Source organism: Tamandua tetradactyla, chromosome 6, assembly GCF_023851605.1.
Source record: "Tamandua tetradactyla isolate mTamTet1 chromosome 6, mTamTet1.pri, whole genome shotgun sequence".
NCBI classification, from domain to species: Eukaryota; Metazoa; Chordata; class Mammalia; order Pilosa; family Myrmecophagidae; genus Tamandua; species Tamandua tetradactyla.
In genome coordinates, this window is record NC_135332.1 from 123,853,535 (window position 1) to 123,871,088 (window position 17,554).

General features: G+C 35.3%; 1 protein-coding gene and 1 long non-coding RNA gene across 4 annotated transcripts in view; one reads left to right on the forward strand and one right to left on the reverse strand.

Moving 5' to 3' along the window:
* Positions 1-17,554, forward strand: part of LOC143688775 (uncharacterized) — a 61,195-nt gene that overhangs the window by 8,111 nt on the left and 35,530 nt on the right. The window lies entirely within an intron of this gene.
* Positions 1,761-17,554, reverse strand: part of TPD52 (tumor protein D52) — a 115,618-nt gene continuing 99,824 nt past the window's right edge. For all 3 annotated transcript variants that reach the window (XM_077167060.1, XM_077167059.1, XM_077167058.1), the window contains exons 5-6: positions 9,047-9,095; positions 1,761-4,595 (exon numbers count right to left, since the gene is read on the reverse strand). In XM_077167060.1, coding sequence (XP_077023175.1) covers positions 4,476-4,595; positions 9,047-9,095 — 169 coding nt within the window. In that variant the 3' untranslated portion in view covers positions 1,761-4,475. The remainder of the gene's footprint in view (positions 4,596-9,046; positions 9,096-17,554) is intronic.

Here is a 17,554-nt window from a genome sequence, read left to right on the forward strand (position 1 = left end):
TGTTTGCATTTCTTGTAATTTCTTTTTAATTAAAAAAAAATGTAATGGAGAGGCTGGAGGGAACTGCCTGAAAATATAGAACTGTGTTCCAGTAGCCATGTCTCTTGAAGATGATTGTAAAATGATACAGCTTTCACAATGTGACTGTGTGATTGTGAAAACCTTGTGTCTGATGCTTTTATCTAACTTATCAACAGACGAGTAAAAACACATGGAATAAAAATAAATAATAGGGGGAACAAATGTTAAAATACTTTTAGATTGAAATGCTAGTGATCAATGAAAGGGAGGGTTAAGAGGTATGGTATGTATGAATTTTTTCCTGTTGTCTTTTTACTTTTCTGAATTGATGCAAATGTTCTAAGAAATGATCATGATGAATATGCAACTATATGATGATATTGTGAATTACTGATTATATATGTAGAATGGAATGATCATAAGTTAAGATGTTTTTGTTTGTTGCTGTATTTTTTTAATTAAAAAATTTAAAAAAAAACAAAAAACAAAAACATGGGCCTCTTCCCCATCCCCCACCAAATTAACAAAGGTGACTGGCAACAAAAGTGAATAAAAAATACTTCAAGTTCTGGCTTCACCTCTACTGGCCAGTGGCCTCATCTGTAACATAGGAACACCACATTACTGAGTTAAGCACTAAAGGCGAGGATAAAATGCCTGGCACTCACTGAAAGCACAATAAATCATGCCTATTAAGGGCTATGTGGATGCAACCCAAGAAGTAATTAGAAATTGATGTATGAAAACCTGGAAGAAAAGGCAGGGCTAGAGATACAGATTGGAAGACAATAAGTTCACACTAAAAGTAGTAATTTCAACGTAAGAAATGAATAAAATCATTAAAGATCTTATGTAGAAGAAAAGACGACTAGGATATAAGCAATAACACTTTAGGAGGTGGAGGAAGAGAATCCTAAGAAATAAAGTCAAACTGGAATATAAGAACAGAATATTAACCCTAGAAACAAAGGGAAAAACTTTCAAGCACGTTGGAGTGGATAGTATGGAAGTGAAAGATCACACCCAATTACAAATAGTCAACAAAACTGGGTTGGGCTTTTACTGTGCACTAGGAAGACCTTCAAAATAACCACACTACCATCCAACCCAAGTAATATCAAAATTACATAAAAGAGTTGACAAGAATTTTACTTGTCAAGCACCATTTATGTCTGAACTCCTAGAAGATGACAGACACATGCAGGCCATGCCCTGTGGGGATTAAGTTTTGAGTTGTGAATAACTGAAAGCCTTTAGGTTCATCCTGTAAAGGGATTTTAAATTTATATTCAGAGTCAGACCAATATGGAAATTATGGAATACAAAGTTGCAAATTTAGTTAAAAGTAATAATGGTTTATAGGAACTGTGACCCACCAGAGTCAACATAACTAAAACAGCATTGGATAGTCCTTAAAAATAAAGATTAAGTAAATGATAAATGTCTCTTCACTGTGGGAAAAATTTTGATTTTTTCATCAGGGTTTGAATAGCTATAAAGAATCACGTGTAATCTAACATACTGCCTTATATAGTACCTGCTCTGTATGCAATAGTCACTTAATAAATGCCTTTTGATAGCCCCCATACAGGTTTTTCACAGTTTTGCTCGATATATTGATTCCCAAAGCTGTTATGGTTCTTTCTGTATCCAGGATATGAAGGGTTTGGAGAGTAGTTGTATAATGTACTTACCGCTTTCTTCAACAGACAGGTAATATATACAAAAGAACCCATACCCAAATTATAGATTTTTTATTGTTTTCAAATACTATACAAAAAAAAAAAAAATAGACAGTGTGTATCTTGATTAACAGATCCGGAGATAGTCCAAATTAAACATGTTTCTCCTCTATTTCAGTCGTTCCTTTGAGTTGCTAAAATTGATAATCCATCTAATGAATTCTGCTCTCTTCCACTGATTACTTGGGCTGCATAAACATGACAATTACTGCTTTCTTACTCATAAACTGCATAAATTAAGGACTTTCCTTTGTAAGAGGGGGCTATTTTCAAGGATGTTTTCTTTTATTAACTTCTTAAGTCCTTAAATATTGAAATTTCACTCTCAGGTTTCTATAGTGCCAAACATGAAGCACAATAGGGTAACCAAGACCTTTCTCTCTCATGTTCTCAGTAATTACTCTTTTTCCCAATTTTTTAAATGTCTGTGAATTCATGACATCTGATCTGCCACAAAGGCCATTTTGAATAATGTTTCTAAGCGCATGTTTATTTTTCTAAATTTCTCCTTCCTCTACTTTTTACTACTTTTAAAAAACAGAGTAGACTGCAGTAAATAACTTTCTACCCAAGGGTCAGTAGATGTATAGAAAAGTGATTCTCCAATTATTTCTTTCACCACCATCTACAACACCTACTTCCAAATACCCATTACACTGCCCACTCCCATTTCTATCATCTTTTCCCCATGTGAGGAGTGAAGAGACTTGGAGATATTTTACTCTACTCAGGAAATCACTATCTTACTCCATTTTGTTTTGCTGAAAAAGAAAAACAGGGCAGGACACCAGGAAATAATGTGATGAAATGATTTTGGGATTAAAAAAAAATTTTTGAAATACTAGTTGGTAGAAAAAAATAATTAAAAAGACAACTGTGGGCAGTGCAACGGTGGCTCAGTGGAAGAATTCTCATCTGCCATGCCAGAGACCAGGTTCAATTCCTGGAGCCAGCTCATGCAAAAAAAAATATATATATATAGTGAAAAAAAGACAATTGTCTACAGATCCACTCTTCTAGGACAGTGCTTCAAATACCTTTTGCCTTAAAGCCTCTAGAAGAAAATTATTTAGAATACGTTAATCTGATACCATTAAGCAGTGGTTTAAAGCTGATGGTTAAAAATTTCCTATATAGCACAGACACCAGTTGATTCTTTATTACAATAAGGTGTTTCCAGACCATTGGTCTCAAAAAATATTGAGACCTACATTACTGGTATACAGAATTTATTAAGCTTTTTGCATGTAATAGAGCATAGTTCAAATTGCATCTAAAGTGCTAACAAAGCTCTAGCAATCAAAAATGGCAGCAAGTTACTTTCTAACAATCAACACTGTGGCTTTTCAAATTTGGTTTTCATAAGCTCATTTATCCTGAAGTAAATCTAGTCATGCTTTCAAAAAAAATACTCTAGGCCACTCCAAGCTTGGCAATTAACATTTGTAATAAACAATAATAAAACAATCACAACTTGATAAATAGCAAATACAACATTGTAGGCCATAAACATATACAGCATAAGGAAAAGGTGGTGGTGGTTAGTAAGGAGTTATTAGAAGTAATAGAGTACACCTTGGCCATTGTGCGGATACATCCAGAGGCTTTGCTTCTTTCAATCCCCAAAACTCAATTTTCAAAGTAGAGGGCAATGTCTACACCTGTCGTTTTACAATTTTTAACACATTGAAAACAAATAAATAGAAAAGTGGTTTTTTTTTTTAATGCATTACAGCCTCAGGAGTTATCACCAACCTGATGTACAAAAGTTACATTAGTTGAATAAACTTTGTGCGCTTCTGATTTTAAATGGTACTAAAGGAATTAAATGAAAACCTAATGTGATAGATTTTAGCATTTTTACGGCTACCTAGACCTAAGATGCTCAGGCTTTTGAACAGAACATTTGATGAGAATGTTCATATTTCAAACCCTACCTTTAATACAATATTCCTAATCAGAATATTATCTTGCCAATTTACTGCTGAAATTAAAATTGTATCTAGTGAAAACTAAGTTAATATAAGTGCCATAATAACTAATACACAGAAATGGCTCCTGTCACACATGTTGATAAACAAATGATGTAGGGGTTCTACTCTCAAGTCACTTAGTATTTTAAATTACCGTACATATTAGCACTTATAAGCATAACAAATTAGATGTAGAGCTGATTTATTTAGTCCAGTGTCTTCAACACCCAAGATATGTAGCACATACCAAAACAGTGTTTATTCAAAAATATTTTTTGTAGCTGGTAGCTCTTCCCTTGGAGATAAAAGAAAATTACATCAAAACTTTCAATGAAAGAATTCAGCAAAATTACAAGAAAAATTTTTAGGTAGCAATCAAATATACAGAGGTTCAAAGGGGAAAAAAGACCATTTTATAGAAGATAAAGATCAAACTGGTATCCCAAATCCAAAGCAATTTTGTAAACTAGGAAAGAAACTATAATAACCTGGTAACTCCTTAGATCATTCTAGTGATGTTTCCTAAGTAAAGGGCCTAATATGCACATTAAAGAGTGTTTCCCAAGAATAGAAGTGAAGGTATTAAAAAATTTTTTTTTACCTACTATTTGGTCAAAGAAATATGTAAAGCTAAATAAAAGCACATCTGGTGTAAACGTGTGGCAATGAATGTTGACAAGATGTGCTTGGTTCTCACTTGCAGCATCTGGCAGTGGGTAGCAGAACAAGGGAAGGAGTCTCACAGGCCCTCCTGTGTCTGCTCTGTGAGAGGTTCTGTGGCCGTGGCACTAGCATTTGCAGTCGAATTCAAGACTTCTCCAAAATCACCGCCAGCAGACTTGGTTCCTCCTACTTTAGACTTAAAAAATTTTTCAAAAGGAAAAGACATCATGAAACATTAACTTAACTGATTCTGCATAAAGTAACATGAATTTTACTTTAAAGAACAAATAAATTGAGAATTTAGTGATCCAGTGATTGGTATACATATATAAAATTCAGAACTGCTTTAATGTCCGGCTAGGTTCAGTAATAAAACTTATACAGTCTTCCCAGCTGAAATATTTAAATTGGTAAAATTCCACTACCACCTGCTGTACCCCCCCTTACCTGTAACTGTTCTTCACAGGGAAGTCTGTCTGAAGAACTTTGTAAAGGCTTTTATTCTAAAATGGCTTTTTGAACTCTGTACACTTGGATAACACTGCATATTGCATCAAATTGTTCATTCAGCTACACTCATTCAATATTACTGAGCACAATAAAGGAGAGAAAACATATGTATTATTTCACAGATACACTGGAAGCTTTCTAACCCTTTACTACTTAAAGTGTGGGCCAAGGACTTACAGATTCAACTGCCACCTGAACTTGTTAGAAATGTAGCATCTTAGACCCCTGTCTCCCACTTACTCACCCACAGAAATGAAATCTACACACTACTGAATAAGATCCCAGGTGATTCACATGTATTTTAAAGTTTTTGAAACACTACTCCAATATGGCCTGAAATGTTATCAATAAACATTCATTCACTGGAATGAACATATCTGCCTTATATTTGTTAGTATTGTATGCTTTTCAAACCCCTTACAACAGCATGGTACTTCATTCTTATAAAGGCTTGTATATCTATGCTTTCTCATTGTGTTAACCTCATGACTAGCCAACAGGACAGCTGACTGAAATTAGGTAGCTAGTCAATAACCAAGGGCACAGAAGCTCACAAGGGGAATTAAACTTGACTCTATCTTAGCTCAATCTTAACTGACTGGTCAGAGACTGGTTAACAATTAGAACCTAGTTGAAAGCCTCTCTCTCATTCTTTTTGGTCTTCCATCCAAAACTACACAGTACCTTTGAACTGTTCTCGAGAAATTTGTGTAACTTGTATGCACTGTATATTAAATGCATTCCTTGATTACAGGAACATGTTGAGACTCCTTGTAATTCAGCATGTCCAAAACTGAACTCCTCTTTGCTTTTCTTTGAGCAAAGACTTTATATCGCAGCCTCCCAAAAGGAGTTGACCTCACAATCCCTCCTCCTTTTTCCACATCCAACCAATGGTAGCATCTTTGCTAAAATCTCTAGCCTTGGTTCCACTGACACTACTTTAATTCACTCCATCATCCTTGGCCTACCTAGTCCCATCCAGTCTCCCTATCTCCAATCTTTCTCCACTTGAACCTGCAGGGAAGCCAATGATCTTTCTAAATTGCACACCAGAATGCACCACTCAGGCACTCCCCTTTACTGCAGTCCACCCACTTCTCTAACTTCACCTCTAGCTCAATACCCTCCAGCCCCAGTGAACTTTCTAGGTATTCCTCAAAAGGCGCCCAAGGCTTCAAAAATTCCTGTTAACCTAACTGCCTCAAATTATATTATCACGTCCTATAGAAGGCCTTCCCTGATTCTCCCTACTGCCGAACTAGGTCAGGAGTTCCTGCTACATGTCTGTTCTCATTATACCCTAGATTTACCGTCTCATAGCTTACTCACTTTAATTTCACTGGCCATTTAACTATCTAAACATCTTTTGAAAAGGGTCTGTATCCCTCTTGCTTGCTGCAATATCTCCCTGCCTAACACTTGTTGCTTGGCACATGGCAGATGCTCAAAGTAATCAGACAGATGAGTCAACCCAAAAACTAAATGTAGGCCTGGTATTTAATGGAATATAAATGCAATTTAACAAAAATTTAAGATCCCAAGCATAAAAGTATATTTTTCAGTTTCCATGAGGATATGTGTTTAAAATACTATACTTTAAAAAATTACTTATTTTTTATCTAAATGATCCCTAAGTCTTATCTTAAAAGCAGATGCAACTACAATTTATGGAGTCCGTGTACTCAGGAGGATCATATATATTAAATGACCCGGAAGAGTCTCATCTTCAGTGTCAACAAAACATAGGTTGCCATGGTTTTCCAGCTAGCCATTTAAAAAATTAACACAGTGTAGATTTCAAAGAGAGGATATAATAGTCCTAATAATACTGAGAACTGAATTTTAGTAGCTTTGATTTCCTACAATGTAATGTTTGTTTTCAAATACCTGAGTTGAAAGAACAAAACTGCTTGTTGTGCTGACCTAGAAGAATGACAGATATATTCTTTTACTCACAAAATATATACTCTGAGTAGCTAAAATGTGTCAAGGAATGTTTTAGGTACTTGAGATGAATCAGTGAGCAAAACAAGAGTCTCACATTCATGGGTTCACCGATCATACATTCCAGTAGCAGTTAAATAAGCAAGTACAGGATAGTGTGTATAGCAAGCATCCTTTTTGCAAAATGTTTATACATTTGTGTGTAAATGTATACACAAATGCAAAAAATGTGTGTTAATGTTTGCATGTGCAAGAAAAAAAAGATCCAGATTATACAGTGTTTAATTTTCTTTCAGTAATCATACTCTGCTTCAGTAATTTTTAAAATATGCATTTTTAAATGAGTGACTTAAATACAGTTCTCAAAGACTAAACCTGAATATTTGTTTTTTAAGCTGAGTTATATAAAAATTTTAAGGTATCAGCTTTATCAGAGTTAGTTTAGAAAGAAATGACTATATATGCTTCTATTCCCAAATGTTTTTTGGAGACATTACGTAGCATCAACCACAATTTGGTACAGACTCTGCAGAGAGGGTCAGGCAGTAGATGGGAACTAGATGATCTTTTAGGTCGCTTACAATCCTGAGAATTGATCTTTTTTTTTTCTAGTGAAAGATTTTAATTAAGTAACTTTTGATTTGCGTTGGAATATGGCAAGTACCTAAGGAAACACACTCCTCAGGTACATCTGAGAATTGATTTTGTAGTTTTAAATATAATCTTGAAGATATTACAACTTAAAAATTAATAAGCCTAATCACTATGGGGAAATGTTCACCTTCAGTGAAATCAAAACATAAAACACTATGTCTTCAATGATGATCATCATGGCAGAATATCTTATAATTTCAAAACGTCTCATGATTGAGGTTGGACAAACCATTTGCATTATAAGGCTACGCCAGCAGCCAGTAAATATAATATTGAGGAAGAATATTTAATGATATGAGGAAATGTTCATCATGTACAGTCAATTCTCTTTATTTATTTATTTTTGCAGAGGCAGGCACCGGGGAACCTGGGTCTCCAGCATGGCAGGCAAGAACTCTGCCTGCTGAGCCACCTGGCCTGCCCTTTTTTATTTTTTTCAATTATCTTTTAAAGCTTGATGTCACTATAAATATGTCTGTCTCTGGGTAGTAGGACTAATTTTTTCTTTTTTTTTTTTTCATTTCTATATTATTTTTAATTTTCTGTTAGGTCACATTAAATTTTGTCCAACTGAAGAAATATTTGAAATGAATAAGGCAAAAAAGGTAACACATCTCAACCAAAAGGGGGAAGAGGGAAATGAGACAAAGTGTCAATGGCTGAGAGATTCCAGAGTCGAGAGGTTATCCTGGAGGTTATTCTTATGCATCAAGTAGATATCATCTTGTTATTCAAGATGTAATGGAGAGGCTGGAGGGAACTGCCTGAAAATGTAGAGCTATGTTCCAGTAACCATGTTTCTTGAGGATGATTGAATGATACAGCAATCACAATGTGACTGTGTGATTGTGAAAACCTTGTGTCTGATGCTCCTTTTATCTACCTTGTCAACAAAGGAGTAGAACATATGGAATAAAAATAAATAATAGGGGAACAAATGCTAAAATAAATTTAGTTTGAAATGCTAGTGATCAATGAAAGTGAGGGGTAAGGGGTATGGTAGGTATAATCTTTTTTTTTCTTTCCTGTGTTCATTTCTTTTTCTGAATTAATGCAAATGTTCTAAGAAATGATGAATATGCAACTAAGTGATGATATTGTGAATTACTGATTATGTATGTTGATGTTTTATTTGGTTTCTTAATTTTTTAATTAATAAATTTTTTTAAAAAAGGTAATACAAACATTTACCTTTAAACATTTTAAAATTACACATTTTCCTTCAGCACTTAGCATGCTTCTGTGCCACAATGTACCAGCCAGAAAATTAATTAAAAGAGTACATAGGGTGGTGCAACTGTGGCTCAGTGGCAGAATTCTCGCCTGCCATGCCGGAGACCCAGGTTCAATTCCCAGAGCCTTGCCCATGCCAAAAAAAAAAAGAGTACATAACACATTAAATGTCTATTAACAACTTAATGAGTAAAGTTCTTTAAATATTTTTAGAAAAAGTATTAATGTGAATGATTACACACAGTAAAAAATTAAGGCACCAAGCAAAATAACAAAAAGCCCCTATTCATCCTCTCTACTTGCCTTTAAATTTTCAACCTTTTCTTCAAATGATTTGAAAGTCGGGGAGTTTCTGTGGGGAGACAATAAAAAGAACAGTAAAATTACAAACCCTCAGAGGAAAAAAACCAACGATTTTTTAAACATCACTAGATGATTTCTTTTCACCAAACACCACACCAGTAATATATATGTCCATTACTCTCAATCAGGTAAAGAACAAAAATATTTATTTTACTTTAATCCACTATTAAAATGTAAATGTCAAGATAAATTTAAGCCGCTTAAAGAAAACTTTTGGATCAGAAAAAATTTCTTCTGAGATGTAGTTTGAAAGCATCCATCCTGTATCCCCTATGCGGAGGCACACAGATAAAGGTTTATTATGTAAGATTATCAATCTCTGTTCTAATACTTCTATAATATACTTTTGGTTCCATGAATACAGCTAGTCTTAGACACAGGTGACAGAGCAATAATCATGTCCACATGTGAGGAGAGCAAGCAAAGTCAGATAAAATATCAACTCTGCCACTTCCCCGACCCACTTGTCAAAGTACAAATGCCACCATTAGATCCACTTAGTACTGGTTAAATTTGTGTTTGAATTCACGTTACCTAGAAGGATTCCTACGTGAACCCATATCACCCGATGAGGAAAAGCAGACGGTAGGAGGTTCCCCAACAGGGACTGTGACTCTCAGAGAGCAGCACAACAGACAGGGCCAGCAGGCATGGAGAGGAAGGCGGGAGGCACAGAATCTTGGCTTTGCCTATTCACACAGCTGCCCCAGAGACAGCACTTTGAACACGCACGCAGGCAAGTCTCTCCTGTGTCTTTACGTTGATCCATGTTAATTAAGGCCGATCACAGCCTTTGTCTCTCACATACAGGTTCCCAAAGCTTTTATACTGTCCATTTGGCCTCGATTATTCTTCCTACTACCAGGATGCAAAAGGCGAAGAAGAGAACAAGGGGTTCCTCTGTCCCACTCTGAATGACAGAACAGTTTAGCCTCCCATCCGGCCTCAGCATCTCTTTGAGAATTGAGCAGCACAAATTCTCAGGTTTCACCCCAGGCCTAAAGATTCAGAAATTCCAGGAGTGGGGCCCCCAGGCAGGGTTTTAACAGCCGTCCAGGTAATTCTGAAGCACACTAAAGTTTAAGCCAAGCTTATATTACTAAATGTCTTCAGCCTCTCTAGAGAGGTCAGGTGCAACGATAGCATGTACCACCTGCACCTGCTTACTGATGAAAAAGAACACTAGAATTAAATCACAGATGGCTCCAAACGTCACAGTGGGATGAGGGAAGTGAACACTGGGAGGTGGAAGAAAAGCATGTGGGACTAAGGCTAAAGGATACAGAGGTGGTGAGACCCCTGGATCCATGAAAAGGGAAGATCTGGTAGATAAGTAGTGTCCATTTCATCAGATTTCTGATATGATAGGTTTATAAGATAAAATAGAAATAACAGGTCTTGAAAAAAACTCCACAAGCATTCAATGCATCTTTTACACCCATCTCAGCATTACTAGAAGAGTCACCGAAAGCTGATATGGTGTTAAAACACACAGCTTGTTTAGAGAAGAATTCCAGTTGTCTACTTCAGAACAGTTCAAGTTAAACATCTAAATAATGAGAAAGCATAAGACCAATTACATTTTGTAAAAATATACTTTACCTCATAGCAGGCATGCTAATTGAATGTTGAATGGAGCGTATACTAAGAGGCAGCATTAAAAAGAGACAGAGGTGAAGTTAGTATAGTTGTGATTCAACATTATAAAAATTAAATAAAACTTAGCTTTCTAAGAGCTTTATTCCTTCAGCACCATGAAGAACTGTCTACTTTTGAGGTGGAGGGGATCAAAATTATTCCAACACAATCTACTTTTACTAATGAGCCATTTTCAAGATAATCCAAGTAGTTAGTTTTACAACCTTGCATTTTTATAGCACTTTGACAAACCGTAAAGTGTTTTCACCTGTATCTGTAAAGCATACAGGATCAAGGCTCAGAAGTTAAATGGTTTACCAAAAGTCACAAAGCTAGTGAACAGCAGGAAAAAAAGAATGACACTTGAATCTTCAGGATTCAATGTTTGCCACCTCCCTCAAAAATAAGTGCACATATGCACGTAAACACATACGTATACACACATACACACACACATAAGCGAGGCCAGCAAAGGGCTCCTGCAGCCATCTCTCCCAGGTATTTGTTCCCAGGCCAGAGCATGAAACTTTCAAAATAAGTCACTTATGGAACAAAAAAAATCACATATAACTCCTTAGAAGTAATACAAATTTTCTAATTAGAGATGTTTATACTTCATCCCAATTAAACTAAATATTCTAAAGGCCACTCCATTAACATTTAGTTCCCTGCTTTACCAGGACCAACCTCTCACTAAAAGACAATGCAAACAGAGACCAGCAGGAGTTAGAAACAGGGTAAGATAATGGGTAATTGGAGCTGAAGGGATACAGACTGTGCAACAGGACTAGATACAAAAACTCAAAAATGGACAGCACAATAATACCTAATTGTAAAGTAATCATGTTAAAACACTGAATGAAGCTGCATCTGAGCTATAGGTTTTTGTTTTGTTTTGTTTTTACTATTATTACTTTTATTTTTCTCTCTATATTAACATTCTATATCTTTTTCGGTTGTGTTGCTAGTTCTTCTAAACCGAGGCAAATGTACTAAGAAATGATGATCATGCATCTATGTGATGATGTTAAGAATTACTGATTGCATATGTAGAATGGTATGATTTCTAAATGTTGGGTTAATTTCTTTTTTTCTGTTAATTAATAAAAAATAAATAAATAAATAAATAAATAAATAAATAAAGACAATGCAGCCCACTGACAATTCAGGTTCAAGATTACCAAATCTCAGCCATCTCCCATTCACCACCTGACAAGATGAGAGGACCTTAATTCCTGATACTGTTAATATGTGTGTAATATTTTGATCACTGATGTAGCATTATTGGTTTAAAAAAAAAAATTTTTCCCTTGAGGAAACTAACTAGGCCAAGCTATTAATTCTGAATTATATTTAAATATTTTGTGAATTTATGACTTCATTTTCGCAGACTCAATTGCTACACACGATAATGGTTTCAAAGGCATTTCCCAAGGTCTAGCTTTGCATCAGTAAGTAATAATATGGAATATGATCTTGATAAAAATCAAAATATACTGGCAGTGTGTTTCAAGACAATCAGTAAAATATTTGAGCAACTTTGTACTCGATGCCTTACATAACACAGTAAAAAATCCATTCACTCAATATAACCTATATCCTACAATGGTGGTTGATGCCCTGGGTAAAAGACTATATTCTGGGAGGAATTTGTTAATTCTTTTCCTACTTGATTTGATCTATTGCAGCATGTTGGTTCCATATGTGAAAGACAGAGAAACACGGAAAAAATCTTTTGGGTTTACAATTCAAGAACTGCCCTTCCTCGAACCCTTCTAAAGAAGCTGCCTTGAATGGCCACACTGTCACAGGCCACCTTCCACCATCTCCATGTCTAATGACCAGATCCGCAGCTAAATCCCCCAGGATGATTGTCTACAAGTGGTAGGGACTAAACTTTAAAAGAAAAAGAAAAAAAAGTTGAGACAAATAAGATTATTTGCTAGGATTTTGTAATTAGAACTCTAAACCGCTGGATCAATCAATGATAGGTGCTGAGCTAGAAAGTCATGTAGATTTAGATACTGACAAGGCCATTTTTTCCCGGATCAAGTGCAACCTACAAATATGCAAAGGAATCCAGTTACCAAAGAGAGAATGGACTATAAGCACAGAGAAAGATAGGGGAAGAAAAATGAGAGAAATAATGGCCATGCAGGGTACAGGGCCAGGTGGGGAAAGGAACAGGAAAAATTGAACTTTCTTGGTTTCCAGATGTTACAGCTTTCCAGTTAGGAGTGCTGGTTGGGTAAAGCCAGGGTTTGCTTCCTTTCCTCTCCTTGGATTACAAAAGAACTTTATATCCCATGCAGGAAACTCCCTTTTTTTTTTAGTGAACTAACTTACATAATTTTCTGATCCTCATAAATAAAAGGTTCTTCACTACAATATTCATTTTGGCAGAAACTGCCAAATTCTGGCAAAGGAAGGGGAGTCACAGCCAAACATAGATATATTACTTGTCCCTGGAACTCACACACTGAATTGAATGGCATCAATAAAATGAGGAACTCACATACTGAATTGAATGGCATCAATAAATTGAGGAAATATGTAAATAAACTCAGTGAAAATTTCAGAAATTCAGAGCTAATTCAAGTCCAGATTCCTAAGCACTCATGCAAAAGATAATTTCCTCCACTCTTTTATCAACAGTTAACAAATGTACCACACCAATACTATGAGCCAATAATGGGGGGCGGGGGGGAGAAAAGGAATATGGGAAGATTAGGGCTTTCTTTCTTATTTGTATTTCTTTTCTGGAGTAATGAAAATGTTCTAAATTTGATCATGGGGATGTATGCAGAACTATGTGATGATACTGTCAGCCAGTGATTGTATACTTCAGATGGTTTCTATGGTGCATGAATATATCTCAATAAAATTGCATTTTAAAAAAAGATCATTTCCTCCAGTCAAAATTCTGTCAAGTTCTATGCCCACTTGACCAGCACACAAGCTAGTTAAGAGGGAATAGGAGAAAGAGTGAAAGGAATGATTATATCAATGAATTCTAAATTTATCAAGTTGACCAGGAATTAAGCACCAAGGCTACAAATTGACTCAGGATCATCCTTTGTAAGAAATAAGTCCTGATGTCAGAAACACAGAAGAAAAAAAAAATTGTAGGACTCACTTCGAATTGTCAGGGGATGGAGATGAAAACAAGGGAGCAGAGAGCTATGCACAACTTTAGTCAAGGGAGTTTCTATAAAGAATAGATACAGGTAAGAGGTAGATGTTGATGAGCCCCAGTATAAGGGGATAATAGGAGGACAAGAGAAACTGACAATCAGGGAAAATGATAAGGAGAAGACATTCAACAATTTTGGAACCAGATTTTTTTTAATGTTTATTTTTACACATGTTAATATAGAAAAGGACTACAGAGATGCTGCCAAGAAAACTAAGGCAGAATTTGATAGTTTGGGTCATTTAACCAATACTTATTAAGCACATGTCAATGACCATGTGTGATGTGACCAAAAGAAGAACTGAGAATAGTCACTTTGAAAATTGTAAGAATTTTCTTGGGGAGGACTTTAAGGGCAGAGAGAAACCAGAATCACAATAGAATCATAGTTACTAGAGGTGAGGTATTTTTTTTTTTTTTTGCATGGGCAGGCACCTGGGTCTCTGGCATGGCAGGTGAGAATTCTGCCACTGAGCCACAGTCACACTGCCCTAGGGTTGAGTTTTAATTAGCAGCAAAGGCAACCTAACAGTTTAAATCTTTCAGTATCATAAAGAATATACCCACTAAATATGTTTAAGTTGTAAAATAAAAGGAAAAGCAAAGAAGTGCTCATAACAAAAGTCAGGATGGCCAATACCTTTCAAGGAAGGAGAGAACAGAAGAGCACTTCTGGAGAGTTGACCCAGTGATATTTATTGATCACATGGGTGTTCATTTTCTGATAAATCACTGAATTGAATATTGTGGTTCTAAGCATATTTCTGTATGTATTAAATTTCACGCACAAAAAAAATAATTAAAATATAGTCACTAAGCAAAGAATGAAGTCAATTAAATTATCAGATAGATGAGCCTGGCCCTGGCCTACCAGAAGTCAGAAAGTCTTGTTGACAAAAAGAGAAAAGAAAAATGAAATAAAATAAAGTTCCCGTGGCAGAAAGATTTCAAATGAAATTAAGAGGTCATTCTGGAGGTTACTCTTATGCAGTATATAGATATCCCTTTTCAGTTTTTGGTGTACTGGAGTACCTAGAGGGAAAAATCTGATATTATTGAACTGCAATCTCATAGTCTTGATTCTTGAAAATGATTACACTGAAGATGCTATACTATATAACTATATAGCTTTTAAGGTGTGACCCTGTATATGGACAAATGAGAAGAAAATAAATAAATACATACATAAATAAAGGGGTAGTATGGGATGATTTGGGTTTTCTTTTTACTTCAATTTTAATTTTTATTCTTATTTTTATTTTTTTGTAGTAATGAAAATGTTCAAAAATTGATTGTGATGATGAATGCACAGCAATATGATGATACTATGAACCACTGATGGTACACTTTGGATGATTATATAGTATGAATATATTACCATAAAATTACATAAAAAATTATCAGATGGGGCGGGCCATGGTGGCTCAGCAGGCAGAGCTCTCGCCTGCCATGCCAGAGACCCAGGTTGAATTCCCGGTACCTGCCCATGCAAAAAAAAAAAAAAAATAGGCATGTTTCTTGAAGATGACTGTATAATGATATAACTTTCACAATGTGACTGTGTGATTATTAAAACCTCGAATCTGATACTCCTTTTATCTACAGTATGGACAGATGAGTAAAATATATGGATTAAAAATAAACAATAGGGGGAACAAATGTTAAAATTAAATATATATATTGGATAGATGGAAATACTAGTGGTCAATGAGAAGGAGGGCGGGGTATGGTATGTATGAGTTTTCTCTTTTTATTTCTTTTTCTGGAGTGATGCAAATGTTCTAAAAAATGATCATCATGATGAATATACAACTATGTGATGACATTGTCAGCCACTGATTGTACATCATGTATGAAATGTTTGTATGTTAAGAATGTAAGTGCTTGTAAGTTGTTGTGTCAATGAAAATCAAAAAAAAAAAAAAAGGCATGTTGCTGCTGGACCAGAATTCTGTCCAAAAAACATGTTGTGAGGATTAGTTAGCACCTACAAAGCAATTTTTGTTAAAATTCTTTCTAGCTTGATTTGTGATCCTAAATATATTAATCTATAATCAAAGTAAGAACATAAATCTAAGTTCCTCAAAACATACCTGAGGGGAAAAAAACAGGGAGAGCAACCTGATTCTCACTCAGACTCACTAATTACTTCTCAATCTCATATTTTTATTTACTCTTACTTTTAAAACATTAAAAGTTTAAAAAAAATTTTTTTAAGCTGAATTGATTTTTTAAAATTTTTCCCTGTTTTTTTACATGGTTATTTGATCTTTGCATACCTAATAATAATGAGCAGGAGGGAGAAAGATGGAAAGAAGAAGAGGAGGAGAAGGAAGAAGTAATGGCTAACATGTTTGAATATGCTTACCACGTGCTAGGCATGCTGCCAAAAGCTATCTAAATATTATTCATTTTTCCCTCCTAACAACATCGTGTAGTAGATGATGACCCAAAGTAGTTGCTGGATAGTCCACAGAGGAACACGTGCTCACTGCTCTGGAGAGGAAGACAATGCAGAGAAGAGTACAGTGTGCCTGGGTTTCAATTCTGGCTGCAGCCACTTAACCTTGCTGTGTGACCTTGTGGAAGTCACTTAATCTGTCTGTGGTCAAGCTTCCTGATCTGTGAGAGGAGAATAATAATAGCACCTAGTTCAGATGCATTATATATAGTCTAGACAGGCACAGAATTGCCAGACGTTTTTATTATAGATGGCTAACTGAAATACTCATTAACAACTATTTCACATTTAACTATGTTCTCTTAAAGTTTTCAAATTTCAACCGATTATTATTCTGGTTGTTATCAAGGTCTATCTCTACAGGCTAGAACTCTGCCTTGCACATAGTGGCATTCAATAAATACCTTCAAAGGAAAGAATAAATGAATGAATAATTTTGTTAACTAAAATTAGGAACATGAGCACAAAGAGTAGAAAAGTTCATTAGAGTTCTTTTCAAATTTGAATAAAAAAGTACTCTCTTGCTGAGAAAAAGAAAGATATCATTTCATTTCCCATTAAGTGGTAGAAATTTTCAGCAAAAGGAACTGCCTTCTGGAATAATGAAAATGTTCTAAAATTGATCATGGGGATGAATGCACAACTATGTGATAATACTGTGAGCCACTGATTATGTACTTTGGATGGACTGTATGGTGTGTGAATGAATCTCAATAAAATTGCATTTTAATAAAAAGGGAATTGCCTGGAATGACTTTAATAGGCCTAAAACAAATATCTAGAGGTTTACATGAAGAAACACACTTAAAGAGGAAAAACTTCTCTAGGAAATAAAGACACAGTTAATTAAGCACTTCCTTTTATACACAGGAAAAATATTAGGCCATGAGACTACTGAATTATTATAGTATGATATTACACCACCATTTGTTTTAACGCTGGTGCCAATGTAACTTCTTTCAATGTTAAACTTTTAAAAGTGTCTCTTTGGAGCCTGCCCATGCAAAAAAAAAAAAAGGTGTCTCTTTGGAATCAGTGCTTACCATATAATGTGTATAAAATAAGCAGGCACACAAGCAGTGGATATGAAAAAGCAGCTGGGGAAAGCCAGTTTGGCTGTCCCTGGGAGCCACCCAGGGCTACACTCCTGCCCCGG